This window comes from Sminthopsis crassicaudata, chromosome 6 (assembly GCF_048593235.1).
Source record: "Sminthopsis crassicaudata isolate SCR6 chromosome 6, ASM4859323v1, whole genome shotgun sequence".
NCBI classification, from domain to species: domain Eukaryota; kingdom Metazoa; phylum Chordata; class Mammalia; order Dasyuromorphia; family Dasyuridae; genus Sminthopsis; species Sminthopsis crassicaudata.
In genome coordinates, this window is record NC_133622.1 from 192,292,779 (window position 1) to 192,311,811 (window position 19,033).

At 45.4% G+C, this 19,033-nt stretch overlaps 1 protein-coding gene across 1 annotated transcript in view; it reads right to left on the reverse strand.

The window, feature by feature from the left end:
- Positions 1–19,033, reverse strand: part of FGFRL1 (fibroblast growth factor receptor like 1) — a 129,303-nt gene that overhangs the window by 48,232 nt on the left and 62,038 nt on the right. Inside the window, exon 3 of the mRNA XM_074276865.1 lies at positions 5,927–6,199. Coding sequence (XP_074132966.1) covers positions 5,927–6,199 — 273 coding nt within the window. The remainder of the gene's footprint in view (positions 1–5,926; positions 6,200–19,033) is intronic.

A 19,033-nucleotide genomic window follows, 5' to 3' on the forward strand; every position in this document is an offset into this window, starting at 1 on the left:
AATGATTTTTTTAAAAAACAAATATTTATGGAGCATCTTCTATGCACTCTGGCTATAGTAAAGAACATCTGGCTGGGGAAGCTAGCCCTAGTTCCCAATGTGCCACGAACCGTGTGACTTTGGAAATGTCACTCTCCTCATCTGGCATCAGTTTCCACTCTTATAAAAATGCGGGGCTTGGACCAGATCGTCTCCGAGACCCTTTCTTCTTTTAAGAAGTCAAGGCCGTGCTTTTTGGCAGAAAGGGACCTGCTTATGGCTGCTCAAGAGCTTGAAATCCCCCTTCTCACCTCTGTGAGAATCCCTCCAGACCACGCATGTGCATCACCCACCCTCCTGCACTCTGAGTGTCCTTGGGCCACCCCCGGTGAAACATCACTGTGAAAACCCGCTGCTCCCCCCATGCCCAGGGCAGTTAGGAGGCCACGAAGTTTGAGCGGCTTCTTTCCTAACAGTGGGCAAGCTCTAGGTTGTCACCGAGGTGGAAGCTGGGCCGGGCCAGCGTTGGGCTGTCCTTGGGAACGTGAAGAGGTGGGCCTCTGCCCTCCCCTCCCTCCCTCCCCTCCCGGCCCAGCCCGATCCTCCACGGGCCAGCAACCTTGGCCTGTGGGTCTGTTTTGAGTAGGAGAGGGAAGAGAAATCAATCACCCTTCTAACCACTGACAAATATTCAGGGCAGCTGGATATTTCAGGATGGGAGTCGTTACCCCTCAGCCTGAGAAAATCACAGTTACATAAACACACACTCGAGCTAACTGACCCAGTCCCACCACCCACAAATGCACTCCAACACACAGTCAGGAAGAAAGCGGGGGTATTTATTAATCACCTATTGTGTACCAGGGCCTGGGCTGGACCATGGCATCCAAAGGCGAAGAAACAACATCTTCCCATAACTCAGCTACCATCCGACACCAGAGTAACCTTCCCCAAACCTCTCCTCCCGTCACCCACCCAAAGAAAGATCACAAGCTGCTCCCAAATGGAGTTAAACAAAATAAAGTCAATATTGATCAATGGGGATGAAAAAGGATAGAGGGCAAAGGGCAGGGGCAGGGGCAGCATTGGCGGATAAGGGCTCCTACAAGGTCCAAAGGGCAAAGGGCAGGAGTAGTGGGGGGTAAGGGTTCCTACAAGGCCCAGAGATGGGTGTGATGTTAGGGGGCCGTGGTAGTGCTGTGGGGACCACGAACCCCTGTTCACACAGGGAGACAGACGAGAAATAAAGCAGAGACCGCACCTGAGAGTGGGAATATGTGTGTGTAAGTGCACAACTATGACCCGGCTAAGTGCATATCCCTGAGCAGGCTGCCGTGCGGGCACATGCAGGGACATTGGATGTGCACACTGTGACTGTGAGTGTGCAAGTCCGTGCCCCTGTCAGGGCTAGCACGAACGCCCTTGCTCATACACAATCCTGGGAAGAGGAAAGAGGGAAGACATAGGATTGGCTGCTGGGGGTCTGCAGACACCTGTGCTTGGAGGTCTGGAGTTCTTAAACATGGCGTCTGTAAGTGTGCTGTCACATTGCTTTTTCAACATTTCAATAACTGTATTTCAGCATAATTGGTTTCCTTTGTAGTTCTATGTACATTGCTTTCTGCATTAAAAACATTATTCTGAAAAAGGACCCATAAGTTTCAACAGACTGCCGAAGCATTCCATAACACTAAAAAAAAGGCTAAGAAGTCTCCCAAAGGTAAGACCTTACATACAGTAGGAACTTAATAAATGCTCTGGGTTGGCCAGAAGCCTCAGAACTGGGCCTAATTCTGAGTTCTGCCCCCTTCCCCAGGGGTGAGTTCTTAACTTCTCTCCCAGAAAATGAGGCATCTCATAAAAGGATTGTTTACCAAATGAAACGGGCCAAAGGTTTTATGCCTCTGACTCCCCAACCAAGTAACATAAAAGAGAAATGAGTTTGGAAATAGGACGGGAACTTCTTTTCCGTCTGCTCGGCTCAGCCCCAGCCTGCTCTGCTCCAGGAAAAGGATCACATGAGTGTAGATCAAGGGTCGGAAGGGCCCTCAAAGGAAGAAGAAACTGAGGCACCCAGGACCCTGGAGTCCGAATCGAAGTTTCTGAAAGAATCTCAGAAAGGGTAACACAAGCAGGGAGGAGAGGGTTCTTGACTGAAGTTGGGAAATCGCAAATCTTGCCTCTGATACTTCTTATCTGGGGGGCAAGTCATAATCTCTCTATAGAAGCCTCTGTTTCCTCATCAATAAAATGGGGATCATAATGGCCCAGCTCTACCCTGTGGGGTTCTGAAGCTCAAGTGTACGGAAACATTTTATAACATACATGGGCACGTGAACACATATATACATGTGTAAACATACGCAAACATGGTTGTATTTCTCATACCAGTGGTAATGTTTTTAATCCTGCTCATAGTCATCTCTTGATCAGCCATCTCTAATATAGATTATATTATTGATTAATCATTGATTGATCATTTGACACGTGAGAAAGTGAAACCTTCCAAACTCCAGTGTCTGGACCAGAGTCATACAATTAATTAGAGGCAGGGTCAGGATTAGACCTGCAGTCTTGGATGCCCAAGTTCAGCCCGTTGGTACTACACTTCCAGCCCAGTCTGCCTGGTTACAGGGACCCAGCCAGAGCCAGCAGCTCACTGCCAGGGACCGAAGGTTCCAGGATACTGCCCAGCCCAGTCTGAAAGCCTGGGAGCCAATGCTGGACACAGGAGGAGGAATGCCATTCACACTGCACTGGAAGAACGACATGTTTACGTCCTCAGGAAATATCCCTCCTCACTGAGCCTGACATTCAAGGCCTGCCAATATGTGACTTATCTATATCTTTCCTTCCTCCAGGGTCCTTTCCAGACTGGAATACCTGCTCATCCCTGATTTCAGCCAGTCCTCTCCCTGCTCCGCATTCACATAAACCACGGAGGGAAAGGGTCTCTCTTCCCTGCTGAAATTCTTCTCATCTTTCAAGACTTGTATTCCCTGATAATGAAAGTCTTCCCTTTAAAAAAACATAAGAAAATGTAGAAGTGCTCTCCCCCACCTTCCTCTGACCCAGAGCAGAAGAAGGGACCAATGCTTTCAGACATGGCAGGACCCTCAATAACTCTCATGTGACTAACAAATCCTCCCAAAGAGACATCTCCTTCCTGTTGCCCCCACTTTCCCTCTCAGGGAATTAAAGCCAAGAAAACAAAGTTTCCCACCTTGAAAAAGAGAGAGCCAACGGGATACTGTATTACTGTCTTCACATTCAGCAAGGGGCTCCTCCGTTGGTAAAAGGTACTAATCAGCTGGGGTCTAGATGACCTCCTTCTAACATTAATTTGCTGCTGTATAACTCTGGCCAGGACAGCGAGGTGGTATAGAGAGAGAGTCCTGGGCCTGGAGCCAGAAAAACCCGAATTCAAATCCAGAATGAGACACACTAGTTATGGGACTCCGGGCAAGTCTTCGTGCCTCGGTTTCCTTATCTGAAAAATGAGCTGGAGCAGGAAATGGCAAACCCCTCCTATACTTCCCCAAGAACACCCCAAGAGGGATCACAAAGAACCAGACGTGAATGATCAACAACAAACCCCATTCGAGGTTTCATTCCAGCCTCGGTTTATTCTTCTGGAAAAATGGCAGGCTTGGGTGGTCTCCAAGACCCCTTCCAGCTCTAGAACTGATGGTTTTATGATCCTCTAAGTCACTTCCTTTTTTATGAGTCTCAGTTTTCTGCTCTAGAAAATGAAGGGTTGACTAAGTGATCACTAATCACAGTAGGAACTGTTCCCGTTTCTATAGCGGTTTACAGAGGACATTCCTTATAACCGCCCTGTAAAGCAGGGAGTCCTAGCGTTATTTTCCCCATTTTATAGGAGGAAACCAGAATTCGGGGAGCTTGAGTCAGCTGCCCGTGGTCACAGAGGAGTAAGTGCCGGGGCTGGGATTCAAACCTAAATGTCCTGAGCTCCATATTCTTTCCTCTCATCCCCTAAAACTGCTCTTCCCCAGCCAGGCCAGAACTGCTCTCCCTATCTCGAGATGCCGGGCCACGGGCCGACGAGTTCACTGGAACACACTAATGCAAACCACATTGTCCCACCGTACGGCCTCTGTTTTTTTCCACCCACAGCCCAAAGGCCTCGGAATCGGCGGCGGGAGCCTCTGCGAGAGCAAACAGATGTTTGCTGGTGGCTGCCGCTCCGAGCGCCTTGTGCAGATCATAAAAGGGGAGAAGAGGGATGATCCTTCTCGTGTAAAACGCTCCCCCATGCGCCTCGCATCAAATGGCGCTGACGGCGGAACAAGCTGTGAAAAACCGAAAACATGAAAAAACAGCCCCCTCGGCCTGGCTGGGGAGAGGAGCCCGAGAGGTCCCGGCGGAAGGAAGGAGAGCGGGAGGGGAGAGCTTTGAAGGCATCTCGTCTAACCCAGCCTCCCTAGGCAGCAGGGAAGGGGCTGGCCCAAGGTCACACAGCCAGCTGGAGTCTGCGCTGGGGAGAGGAGCCAGCTCTCCCGACTCGCCACCCAGGGCTGCTGCCACGGGCTGGGTGAGCTTCTGTGTCGGAACTGATGAGGGCTGAGGAGGAGCGGGAGCATCAGGTGTCCAGAAGGGCTGGGTAGGTCAGCTGAGGGGGAGGCTGGCGGACTGCCTCTGGCCTTCAGAGGCTCCCGGGCCTGACACATGAGCGGAGAAGGCTGGCTCTCTGTTTCCTCGTGTATAAAATAAATGGAGCGAATGATCTCTAAGTCCCTGCTGAGCTCCAGCGTCTATGGTCCTCAGATGCTATGCATGGGGTATCCCATGGGCCCAGTGATCTGGAGACCCAGAGGCAAGAAAGCCGGATAAAGGAGGCACAAAAACCTTCACTGGCTCCCAATTGGTTGTTGAATAAACTGGCATTCAGTGCCCTTCCCACCTTTCCAGGCTTATCTGAAATTACTCCCCACCAGAACGCTGTGCTCTGGCTGCTCTGAGCATACTATCATCCACCACTCACACCATTCTCTCAGATGCCCACCCTGCCCTTCTGGGTACAGTTAAAGTGCGCTTCCCTAATCCCCTCCCAAGAAGGGACTGACCCTTCCTTCATTTTCTTGGCCCATTTCTCTACAATATAATTATTCGTGTGCATTCTCTATCCCCCTCACCGTTACCCCTCTGCAGCCCTCAACACTGGAAGTTCACTGGCAGTGAGAACTGTCTCAACCACCTCTAGCACCAATGGATGCAGGTTCTGGGCCCCCTTGGGAGGAGCTGCCTCCTTGGAGCTGTCCAACAAGGGAACAAGTTCTTTGTAGGGTGGGCGAAGGGGGCAAACTCCCTGTTGCTGAAAATGCTCAAGGAAAGGCTGAATGGCCCAGCTAGCCAGGTAACGCAGTGGCTAGTGTGATGGATGGATCTAGAGTCAGGAAAATCTCAGTTCAAACCTAGCCTCAGGTACTTGTTCTGTCTCAATTTCCCCCTCTGTACAATGGGGATAACAAGAGAAGCTCCCTCCCAAAGTTGCTGGGAAAATCAATGAGGTAAACACATGTAAAGTACTTCACAAACCCTACAGAATTAGATTATTAGTTATTACTATTCTTGCTCTGGGAGGAGTCTGGAACAGATCACCTCAGAGGTTTGGACTGAGTTCTCCTGACTCCCCAAAAAAAAGAAACCCATAGAATAATAAAATATGAGCACTGGAAGAGACCAGCCTCATCTACCTCCATCATTGCAGAGATGAGGGAGCAGCATGGGAGAGAAGGGACTTGCGACCTTTCCAAAGTGCTTCCCCGGGAGAACGCCTCCTCCCCGGCTGCCACGTTGGGTGGGACGGGGCATCTCCATCACTTTTCCTCTCCCACCTTGCACCCGTGACAGCTCAGGCCTGCGGCACCGTTTTCCCCCTCTGTCCAGCACTGCCCACCCCGCCTCTGGACACAACCGCACTCACCCATCACGATGAGCGTGTAGTTGACGCTCAGGCTGCCGAAGCCATTGGTGGCCTTGCATACGTAGGTCCCGGCATCCCCTCGTTCCACTTCCTTGATTTTCAAGCCCTGGGGGAGGACCCGAAAGCGGGCCCAGCCACTGTGGATGGTGCGCCCGTCCTTAGTCCACATGGTGAGAGGGGGCGGGTCCCCTTCCACAGGACACAGGAGTTTGACCGTCCTCCCCAGCCTCGCCGACTGCCTGGGGGCCACCCGGTCGGAGATCCTCGGAGGGCCTACAGGAAAAGAGAGAAGAGAACTGAGCCGCGCTCCCCGCCAGCAGTCTGATGGTTCACTCCTCTGCCCCTCACACCAGCGCCGGCCTGGGAGCTGGAAGACCGCGGGTGGGTTCCCAACACTGGACACCTACTCCTGGTACAACCACGGAAAATGGACTCGCCTCCTGACCAGGAGATTATTAAAGCCGGTCCCTTCATTTCACCGAGGAACGAGGCCCAGGAAAAAGAAGGCATTTGCCCCAAATCACAGGGATAATAAGTGACAAAGCCAAGATTCCAAGGCAGAGCTCCAGATTCCGAGCCCGAGCCTTGAACAGGAATCCTCACTGAGGCCGTCACCACCGCACTGTGAAACAGGCCCACAAAGTACAGAGACTGTGCGAGATTCCTCTCACAATACAAAGACCGGCCGTGACTCTGCTCCTGACAGGAGAGACGGCTCGGGTACAGAAAGGTGTAACTCCTCAAACAAGACCAGCGTGGGAAGCTGCTGCCCTTCACGGCACATGCCAGTTGTGAGGAGTTTTCAAATCCTTTTTGCAGATCGATCATCCAATCAACAAACATTTTTTAAGAACCTATATATGCTAAGATCTGGGAGGAGAGAGGAAGGGAAAGTATAAGCCAAAGCAAAGAAAGAAAAGAGGTGAAAGGTTTTTACAAATCAACAGTGAGGAAAGAAGGAGCCACAGACAAACGAGACAGCTTTGAAAGTTACATGTTGAAATTACTATAAACTCAAAAAGACTAGCAAAGACTGACGATTTCCCATATAATCTACTTTCTTCTCCCTTTTATTTTGCATAAGGAAATACTCACTTAAATTCAGAATAAAAATTGAAAAGGAAAGAAAAAAGTTCACTTTGCTCTGTCCAGCACTGTGGTTTCTCCTTTGGCTCCGGCTGATCCCTTCCACACACACACACACACACACATGTACACATCACTTACACCCACGTCCAAGCCTCAGGGGAAGCCTGTTCCTTCCTAGCTCCTCCACGATTGCTCCTCAGATACCCTGAAGCCCAAATGAATAACAGGACAGGCCCTTAAAAACAACGAGTCCTAATTCTTTCATGCGTTTCTAGGTACAGCAATTCTAAAGGTCAGTCCGTGGTCATCCTGGGGGTGGGAGAACAGCAGAGTGCAAATAGAGCAGTTGTTGGGGATGAAGAATTTGCAAGGAAGCACATTTCTTCACCAAACACCCGGGGATCGTCCTCCCATGTGCTGAGTCCTTCCTTGCCGGCCTACCCCCCTTTCCCTCCACCCCTACCCCAGGGACACCCCGATAAATCTCAGGTGAAATCAACCTTGGATTCTGGACAGAGGGTCTAGTGAGATAAACTTCCTTCCAGGGGCCCCACCCTCGCTAGCTGAGGCCGGGGCCTGCCAGGGCCCAGAGCAGGAAGGAGCCGACCTCTCCTCCCGCTTTAATCTCCCTCCGTGTGGGCTCTAAAGGACCAACGCTTTTCAAGGACAGGGTAGGTACTTAGATTGGAAGTCGGGACACATAAATTCTAGTTCCAGGTCTGTCACTAATTGGTTTGAACAATTGCTTAAAGTCACGGTCTTTTTCTAGAGCTCAGTTATATACATATATATATATAAGCATATGTATATATGGTCTTATATAATAGCTGTGTGTGGAAAGAGGAAGGGATGGGAGAAAGAGAGAGACCGAGGGAGAGGGAGAGGGACAGAGACAGAGAGAGAAACAAGAGAGAAAGATGGAGGGAGAACAGAAGAGACAGACAGACACTATACTGGACTTCAGTTACATAAATATATTTATGTATTTTTACATATATATACATATATATATGATTTTATATAGTTATATAGTATTGTGTGTACAGATATATACTGGACCTCAGAAATAAAAAGATAGATAAAAATATTTTTAAAGATTTGATTTTCACCAAATATCAACCAATTACATTTAAAAAAAAAAACTTTAAAATTGTTTTTAAAATTCTGAGTTCCAAACTTTCTCCCTCTCCCTAATAACAGTAACAGAAGCAGCAACAATAATGAAAGTTTAAGCAGTCAGGTAGCACGGTGGACAGAGCACCTGAGTTCAAATCCAACCTCAGGCACTTGCTGTGTGATTCTGAGGTTAATCCTGTTTATCTGAGTTTCCTCATCTGTAAAATGAGCTGTTCCAGTCTAGAACAAAAAGTCAGATAGTAAGTAATCTCTGCAATACCCGACTATCCCCAAGAGCAAGTGATGTTATCTTTACTGGACCATAAGCTCCCTGAGGGCAGGACTTGTGGTTTAATTCCTTTTGCAGCCTTAGCATTTGGCACAGTACCCATGTCATGGCAAGATTTACAAAATGTTTTCTGGTCTAGCTATCATTCAGAAGAATGAGGAACCAAAGTTCCTCTTACATAATCTCAATGTTTTATATTGAATACGATTTTCCCAATAACTGTCATCATAAAACCTGAGCTGTGTGTCTTGGACTTAGCTTTGATTCTTCCTTGTTCCTTGCCTTCTAAACCAATCATCAGGGTCTCGTCCCTTCCATGGCTACACCTCTCAAACTAATTCTCCTTTCTCTTCCCTCCCCTGGCACAGCACCTTTATCATCACCTGACTGGACAGTGGCTTCCCAACAGGTTTTTCTGCCTCTAATGTTGTCCTTCACTAGTCCTGACAGAATAATCTTCCTTAGGCAAGTCGTACGTAATAGAGATCTGCAGTTTTGTGAACAATCCTATTTTTCTGATCTACTGCATATATGGACATTTCCAATTTGTTTGGAGTTTGGAATAAAAATTTTAGAATAAAAAAAAAAAAAGAAAGAAATCTTTCTTAAATCATAGATCTAACTGGGTCACTCCCCTTCTCAAGAATCTTCAGTGATTCCCTATTGCTTCCCAAGAAAAGTTCAAACCCAGCTACCCGGCATTTAAAGTTGGCCACAACTCGTTGGGACACCACATATAAATAAATGCACGCAGATTGTGTCTGTGTGTCTGTCTCGGAGTATGGCTATTTCTCATGGTGTTCTATGTCTAAATGGGTATTTTCCTATGCCTTGTTCATAATTCCACATTCTCTCTCTCTCTGGGGTGCATGGGAGTGTCCACACTTCCCTTTGTGAAAACACCCTCTGGGGTACCTGGACGACACTGGAGTGCTCCCCCCGCTTTTTCTGTTGAAATATTCCAGCTCACTTACACTCAGACAAATGTGCTGAGCTATTTGCATCTAAAGGGAAGACACAGGGCCTGGACTCGGGCGGCCCTGCCTGGGAAGGGGCAGCCCCACACCTGTCTTCCCCAAACAGCTGGGTCAGTATCCGTTCCCATCAGCGATCCCAGTGGCGGCAGGCTCCTGGGAGGGGTTGAGAGAGATCCTTCTTCGATTCTCCTTCTGCAAGGATTCCATCCATCCCTCCAACCCCATCCCCCAGATATTGTCCCTCCCCCATGCACAACACCCCTGGATGCCCGCCAACCAAGCCTTTCAGGAGGAGGGGAATGCATGAGGGAGAGGAGGAGAAGGAAGGGATGGGTGAGAAAGAATCCCCTGGGGGAAGGAGACATGATAAGACTGGGGCTCCCAGGCTCCCACACCCCCTCGGAGCTCCTGGGAGAAGGGCATGAGGGTACAAGAACCAGGAGTTCTTGGGTCAGACTGGAAAGTTCATGCACTCCCCAAGCTCCGGCCCTGTATTAAAACTTGATTTACGGTCCTTCCGGAAACCCACTAGATACTCTCTGTTTTGATAGCAATTGGAGCCTTGGCTAGAGATTTAGCAACACCTCAGAGGGAAGGGAGGGTCAGTTCGCACTACACATTCCTGCCTTCCCATGGGTGAAGGCTTTTCAACAGGCAGCTGGCGGAGGGGGAAGAACTGCGGCCTGCCAGGCCGGAGACATCAGCTCTGATCTCAGCTCCATGCAGAGTCTCTGTGGGCCTTAAGCAAGAGATCTCTTGTGAAGTCTCTGTTTCCCAACCTCTAAAATGGGGGGAGCTGGATGATGATTGCACTGAGGTCTTCTCAGCCCCGACTTCCTATATTCTAAGGCCTCAATCTAATGAGCCTGGGAAAGAGTGCCACCGCTCTCCCAAGTCCAGCCCCTGGCCAAGAGGCACTCACCCCCTACCAGAGAAATCATCAAAGGGAACCTTGTTCACCCCCCCCCAAAAAAAAAAACAACACTCCAAAATAATTACAAAGAAGAAATTCCAGGGCCTCTTGGATTGGAAAGCTTTGTATATACCCACACACTGTATTGTAAAGTTTATGAAGAAATTTCAAAGTTTTAAGAGTCCCAAGGGTTGTGTATATTTTATTGCTTAATAGCAGACACGTCCGCATCCCATCAAGAGAAGATTTCTTTGGGGAGGTCCACACTGGCAGAACGGAGGCCTAGCTTCTCATCCGGTTCCTTGATAAAAATTGGTCTGTCAGAGCTGGGAGGGCCCCTAAGAACTCAGGAGATCAGAACTGGGAGTTCTGTAGCTAAAAAAAGGAGTTCATTCTTCCCATTTTACAGATAAGGAAACTGAGGTTCAGGGAAAGAACTTGTCTAAAGTCACTCAGGTAATGGTGCCTCAGTCAGTGGACTGAAAAAGGAAGGGGATGATAAGGTTTAAATCACATTTACAGATAAACTGAAAAGCAGTTTATGTTATTTGATCATTTGAACCTCAAAATAATCCTAGGAGGGAGATGCTATAATTAACCCTATTTTACAGATGAGTAAATTGAGAAATGTCAGCATTTGAGGCAGGATATGAATTCAGGCCTTCCTGACTTCCTGACTCCAAGACCTCTGCTTTTTTTTTTTTTAATTAAGGTTTTTTTTTTTTTTTTTCAAAATATATTCATGGATAATTCTCAACATTCATCCTTGCAAAACCTGGTGTTCTAATTTTTCCCTCCCCTAGACAGCAAATGATCCAATATATGTTAAACATGTGCAATTCTTCTATACATATTTCCACAATTATCATGCTGCACAAGAAAAATCAGGTCAAAAAGGGAAAAAATGAGAAAGAAAACAGAATGCAAGCAAACAATAACAAAAAGAGTGAAAATACTATGTTGTGATCCAAACTTGGTACCCAGCCCTCTCTCTGGGTGCAGATGGCTCTCTCTATCACAAGGCCATTGGGACTGGCCTGAATCATCTCATTGTTGATGAGAGCCATACAACTTCTGCTTTACTCACGAAACCTACCATCATTCCTTCTCACTAAGGGGAGAGATTTGGGGAGGTTTACTTAACAATCGGTCTTGCAATTTTACTGTTACAGAGTTAAAAACCACTTGAAAGATCATGCAGTCTAACATCCTCCTTTTATGGAGGGAGAATTAAAAATCCCTTTCCTAAAGTTAGGGAAGAAAGAACCAGAGAGCCTGTCTGAGACCAGGGAAGTACAATGGTCCCTCCTCCCGAAACCGAGGATAACAGATTTCTATTCCCTTCTATTCTAATCAAATGCTTATTAATAATTATGAAATGTCCAAGGCAATCCCAATACACTTTGGATAGAAAACGCCATTTGTATCCAGAAAAAAACAGTAGAGACTGAATGTAAATCAACACATACTATGTTCACTTTTTTATGTTTTTGTTTTTTTTTCTCTCATGGTTTTCCCCTTTTGTTCTGATTTTTCTCTTCCAACGTGATTCATAAAGAAATATGTATTAAAAAGTTAATATACATGTCTAACCAAAAAGAAACCAATAAAGAAAATTAAAAAATAACTCTGAGGTGGTAAGAGTCTCTCCATGGATATTAGACATCTCAGTGTTTCAATTAACTTTCTATATAATAGCACAAAAGCCGTCTCTCTTTTTTCTGGGCCTCAGCTTTCCTATTGATAAAATAAGAGGCATGAACCTAAGTTCAAATGCTACCTGCAATGCTTGCTGCATGGTCTTAAGAGAGTCATTTAATGTCTCTGGGTCAAGATCCCTCATCGCTAAAATGGGAATAATAATAGCATCTGCCTGCCAGAATGGTTGTGAAAATCATACGAGGACAGACATGGCTTCTGGAGTGGCTTCCAGTTCTTTATCTAAGGCTCCTCTTCCCTCCCCAAACTAAGTGTCTTTCATCATCAGTCTCTGTGAACTCCCTTGTATTTAAAGCTCAAGACTGATTTCAGAAAAGCCTGGAGAGAGTTATATGAACTGATGCTAAGTGAGGTGATTAGAACCAAGACAACATTGTACACAGCAACAAGATTATACAATGATCAAGTCTGATGGACGTGGAATTCAAGGCAATTCCAAAAGACTTGGGATGAAAATGCCATCCACATCCAGAGAGAGCACTATGGAGACAGAATGGGGATCAAAGCATAGTGTTTTTACCTTTCTGTTGTTGTCATTGTTATTTGTTTAGTCTGGCTTTTCTTGCATAGCATGATGAACACAGAAATATGTTAAGAAGAATTGCATGTATATATGGAAAAATAAAAAGGCTTCAAGTCATTAATTAATTAAAGATTTTAGTAGTATTTTATTTTTCCAAGTACATACAAAGATAGTTTTCAACATTCACCTTTGCAAAACCTTGTGTTCCAATTTGTTCTTCCTTCATTCCTCCCACCTTTTCTCCCCAAGACAGAAAGCAATCCAATATAGGTTAACCATGTGCAATTCTTCTAAGCACATTTCCATATTTGTCATGCTACATTAAAAAAAATCGGAGGGAAAAAACACAAGAAATTAAAAAAAAAAGCAAAATAACAATAACAACAAAAAGTGAAAATACTATGCTTTGATCCACATTCAATCTTCTCTCACTCTGAATGCAGATGGCTTTTTCCAGCACAAGTCTATTAGAATTAAAGCTCAGTTTAACATTTTTAGGGAGACTTTTCACAGCCACCCAAAGAGTGGCCTCTGGATTTTTAAATCAGGAAAAGGGAATGAACTCCTATCATCTCCAGCCACCCAGTCCTGCAAGGGACCTCTACCCCCCCTCTCTCCATCCTATATGGGGAGTTCCTTTCAATGGCTCCCAAAATGACCGGGGAGGCCAGATTCATGAAAAAGAACTTTTCTCCAACATATATCACAGTCTGTTTAGAGGCAGTGTGGTCTTCCTTGGGTAAGGAAGAAGCAGAGTAGACATCTTTCATCTAAAGTCTCCTCCTTCCCTAATACCAGCCCTGCCCCAGCCCATCCCTAGACAATATAGAAGGGATCTTTGCCTTCTGTGCTAATGTCTATCCCAGTCCTCTCTGGTCCTAACCTAGAAGCTCCCTGAGGGCAGACGCCACAAGATCAGGTACTTTTCTGTTCATGTTCCAATGCCCACATAGAGTTCTGCACACTATGGGCACTAATTTAGACTTTTCAAAGATCTGGGAGGGAATCCACCTGTTCTCCACCTACCCCAGGTCATGGAGGAGGACAGGGCGGGTTCTTGCACTTGATCCCCATCTGCTGACCTCTAGGCCAGTGCTCATTGATGGATTTGAAAGGACTGAATGAAGAAACGGAAGGATCCCCCCAACCTCCTCCTTTCCTTCCCACGACTCCTGCTCCTTAGAGAATAAGCATAAGTGTGCAAACAGATTCTCTCCCGTCACCCCTCCACCCCAGCGGCCCACGAAGCCGTGTGTAACCCACTTTCGGCACACCCTGGTTTAATAAATAATTAGCCACTTCCCTCAGAGACAGACACTGCTGCCAGGCTCCCCGACAGGAAATTCTAAGTGTCATTGTTTATGTCTGCGAGGAAAGAGAGAAACCACCACAGTGAAAGCTCCCTGGGAGCCAAGGCCTGGACCCGCCTGGGTGATATTTGTAAATAACTGACTTACTGCAGCGTGGGTCCACAATGGAGGCTTTCTTCACATGACGTGATCACGGGAGGGCTTTGGAACTGGAAGGGGTTTGACAAACATGGAAACTAGCGTTCCTCCCAGGACCCCTCTGCAGAGTATCACAGCAGAAAGGGTCCATCTGGTCCAACCCTCTCACTCGACAGGTAGGGAAACTGAGGCCCAGAAAAGGAAAGAAATTTGTCGCACATCACACAGCTTTAGTCTTCCCCCATGGTAGACAAACCATGACAGACAAAGCCTGGAAACATGCAGAAGAATTAAATGATCTTATCTCTCCAAGGGACGTTGAAAGTATCTGATCCAATCCCTTTACTTTAGAGATAAGGAACTCAGGTTCAGAGAAAGGAAGTGATTTGCTCAAAACTATACAGGTGAGCAAGCGATAAAGGTGGGATTCTACTGGAAGAATATAAAAGAGGCTTTTTCTCCTTTTCTTTGAGTCAGGAACACATGGTAGGATGAATAAGAGAAAAGAGGAATGGATTTGAAATCAAAGGATCCTTCTTTCCTTCCTTTTTCCTTCTTTTCTGACTTTCTTCCTTCTGTCCTTCCTTTCTTTATTTTTAATTATAAGATTAGGTTCAGAAGAGAACAGAAGGAAGGCTAAATAGTATCACAGATGAATGAGCAGGACCTTAACCAAAATAAAGCAGTTGATAAATGCACTCAGGAGATCAGAATGAGAAGGCAAAGAGATGGACGAGATTTTCTAGGCAGGAAAGGTGTGACCTGTTCAAAGCCATAGAGTGAGGCATTTTAATAATTCATGGCCATTCAGAATAAGTAAGTATAGTAATCTACACAGGAAAAACAAAATGGATGAAAAATGCATGTTGACTATAAGATGATATGCAGTTGAGTAGACAATCAGTTCACCAAGTTACCATGTCAGTCTTAGACACAATAGATGGATGGATGGAGAAGAATAGAGTAATCAAAATATCATTTGAGTAATTATCAGTGAATTAAACAATCTCAAATTGTTCTCCACTGCCTAAGCAGCTTTTTAATCCTAATATTCTCTCAGAAATTCTATTTGGCTCCAAGCCATTGAGCAGCACAATCTGGAAATCATCAAAATTGTATGAGGCCCAAAGGGCGATGGAAAGACACATGGTATAGATAAGTAGGCTACAACATGTTAACAAAAATGACTTGGACTCGAGAAGTGACACAAAAGATTTAATAAAGGACAGATTATGACTGGAAAATGAGATGGGTCATTCGTACATCAAGATCTCAGGATAACAGATGGGCCTGGACTGCTGAGCACTGGTTAATATGCATGAAATACTAGAAGGCTTCTAGGAAGCCTTAAGAAAGGAAATGGCCAAGAATCATACAATATAAAAATGTAGAAGGCTTCCAACCTGCAATGGTGAAAAGAAGATTCATCAACATAGTATTTTAAAACCAAACATTTTATTAAGCAGTTATTGTGAGCTTACTGGGCTAGATAGGGTATACAAAAGATAAAAGAGAAATAATCCCTGACCTCAAGAAGCTTATAATCTATAAGGGAAGGGGACAGCTACATACAGAAGTAGACAGAAGATATGTGCAGAAAATACAAGGTCATGTTAAGGGAAGCCCCCCTCCACCCTTCTGCGACAGCTGTGGAGAACCAAAACATGGTCTTCTATAGGAAGTGCCATTTAAATTGATTCAAACACAGCTACATCCTTAGTGGGTGGGCTTCCTGTAGGAGGCAGCATTGGCCCCAGGGACCTGAGATATGGGGTATGAACTGGCCCATTCGGTGCAACCAGAGCCTGGGGCCCAGCCCGGAGTTACCAGGAGTTCAGCCCAAGAGCTCTCACTCTGCCTCAGCTGAGGAGCCTAGGTGGATTAAGGTCTCGCCAGCCTAGCTGCCAATTTCTTACCCTTTCCTGAAACCAAACCCTAATCCCTCCTGAACAGAGAATCCGTCTGGAGGCTCACCTCTGACCAGCTTACCCTTCATCCCACTTAATAGGAGGGAAAACACACCTAAAAATCAATTCTCCCCAGCTGAAGCCAGCTACAGTTCCCTCCGCCAACAACTTCTACCTAGCTGGACGTCTCATAGATGGCCAGTTTACTCAACACTAATCTCCAAACTCATCCATCTCGGGACTCCCTCCACCATGAAAACCCCAACATCACTGAGTCGGTACTCAGGAACTGTTCTTGTCAAAGAAGGAAAACATGGAAAGCTCAGTTCCAGCAAGGAAACTTTCTGAGTTTAGCCACTATAATGATGTAGAAATTACTTGGAAATGGTGATTTAAATCCTAGACCTGATACTTAAGGCCATATCATCATGGGTATGGAGCTGAAAGGAACCTTGGTGGCCATCTGGTTGAGGCAGTACAATACCACAGAAAGACAAATGAGCTCAGTAAGTGGGGAAGTGTTCAGACCCTACTTCTGCCATTTATGTCCATCACTTGTTTAACTGTGACATGCACAAATTTAGAGACATCTCCCTCCAAATGTGTGTATGGACTATTTGTGCCCTACTTGAGGAAGAGCCTTCCAAGCTTGTATCAGTCTGATCAGTAGCAGCCGGGAGATGCGATAAAATGAGCCCAACAAAGTGACCCTCTTTTGGTCCTCCTTGAGCATAAAAAACAACAACCAAGGTTATGTTTATCTGGATGATCTCAGGCAAGTCACTTCACTAGATGTCTAAAGTCCCTTCCAGCTGGAGATCTTCACTTTGTGGGTGAAGTGATGGAAGCTACCAAAGTCCCTTTCCAGGGTCCTACAGGTGAGTAAATAGCAGAGAAAGATTAAAACCCAGGGCTTCTAACACCAACTCTGGTGCTTGGTCTATGGGGCAAGTCTCCTTCACCCTTGTCTCTGTATCTCAGCTTTCTCATCCATAAAACGGGAAAAATAATCCCTGCATGATCTTCCCCATAGGATGGTGGCAGAAAAAGGTCAACATTCAAAAAGCCACATTGATTAATAGCCAATAGTAGCAAGTTGGTCCCTCAACAGAATACAAAGTCCATCCTAGAGCCTCTCCAGTATGAGAGTCAAAAGCTCCAGGTTATCTCTGAAAATCATCAGAAGATTTCACTGGTAGCGGTGGGGGGAGGAGTGAGAGACAGAGACAGAGAGACACAGAGAGAGAGAGACAGAGACAGAGAGACACAGAGAGAGAAACAGCGAGAGAGGAGGAAAGGAGGGAGGGAGGGAGGGAGGAAGAAGAAGAAGAAGAAGAAGAAGAAGAAGAAGAAGAAGAAGAAGAAGAAGAAGAAGAAGAAGAAGAAGAAGAAGAAGAAGAAGAAGAAGAAGAAGAAGAAGAAGAAGAAGAAGAAGAAGAAGAACAAGAACAAGAAGAAGAACAAGAACAAGAAGAAGAACAAGAACAAGAAGAAGAAGAAGAACAAGAACAAGAAGAACAAGAAGAAGAAGAAGAACAAGAAGAAGAAGAAGAAGAAGAAGAAGAAGAAGAAGAACAAGAACAAGAACAAGAAGAAGAACAAGAACAAGAACAAGAACAACAAGAAGAACAAGAAGAACAAGAAGAACAAGAACAAGAACAAGAACAAGAAGAAGGAAGAAGGAAGAAGAAGAACAAGAACAAGAACAACAAGAAGAACAAGAACAAGAACAAGAACAAGAACAAGAAAGAAGAAGAAGAAGAAGAAGAAGAAGAACAAGAACGAGAACGAGAACGAGAACGAGAACGAGAACGAGAACGAGAACGAGAACGAGAACAAGAAGAACAAGAACAAGAACGAGAACGAGAACGAGAACGAGAACAAGAAGAACAAGAACAAGAACAAGAAAGAAGAAGAAGAAGAACAAGAACAAGAACAAGAACAAGAAGAACAAGAACAAGAATAAGAAAGAAGAAGAACAAGAACAAGAAGAAGAACAAGAAGAACAAGAACAAGAACAAGAAGAACAAGAAGAAGAACAACAAGAACAAGAACAACAAGAAGAACAACAAGAACAAGAACAAGAACAAGAAGAACAAGAACAAGAACAAGAACAAGAAGAAATATATCTATATGTATTATATGTATGTGTGTATGTATATATGTGAGTATACATATTTACATATATAGGGATGTTTTTGACAAAAAGGACAAAAATCCCAGTCAATATTGGAGGGGTGGTGGAATGATAGACAAACTAACACACAACTGAAGTTGTTATTGATCCAACCAATTTGAACAACGATTTAGAATCATTTGGCAATTTTATTCTAATATACATACATATATATATATACCTTTGGCCCACTGTTAGTCATATACCCCGAAGAGGTCAAAATTAGATGCCAACAAGCAACATGGACCAAATTTTTATAGCACCACTTTCTGTAATAACTAAAAGCAAGGTACCCAAGAACAGGGAATGGCTGGCTGGACAATTTGTGGCTTATTAACATAACGAGATACTGAAGGAAAGGAAGAATATAAGGAATTCTGAGATCCTTGGAAAGACCTGTATTTTTAATATTCACAAAACAATGTAGAGGATAACAGCATTATGCACATCAGAACTCTGATCAATGGGCCTATTCACAGATGTGAATGCTTCACCCCTCCTGGCAGAAAGAGGCTTAGAGATGTGTGTTATTGGCTGATCAAAGCTGCCCTCCATCTTCATCAGAAAAGTGGTGGCCAGAGGGCTGTGGTGAAGTGCACGCTCTTGGAGCAGGCTGATTTATTGACTTGTTTTGCTCGATTGTACTTTGAGATGAGGAAAAAGTCCTGGGATGGGATGAGAGTCATTTATTGAGAAATGACTTTTAAAAAAATCCAAAGCAACAAAAGCACATCATTTTTTATTTTCTTTCTTTCTTTGGTTTGGGGGGTGAGGCAAATGGGGTTAAGAGCCCAGGGTCACATAGCTAGGAAGTGTTAAGTGTCTGAGACTAGATTTGAACTGGGGTCCTCCTGAATTCAGGGCTGGTACTCTATCCACTGCTCCACCTCACTGCCCCTTAGCATGACATTTAAAGCTTTCTACAGGAAGCCCCAATTTTTCTTTTCCCC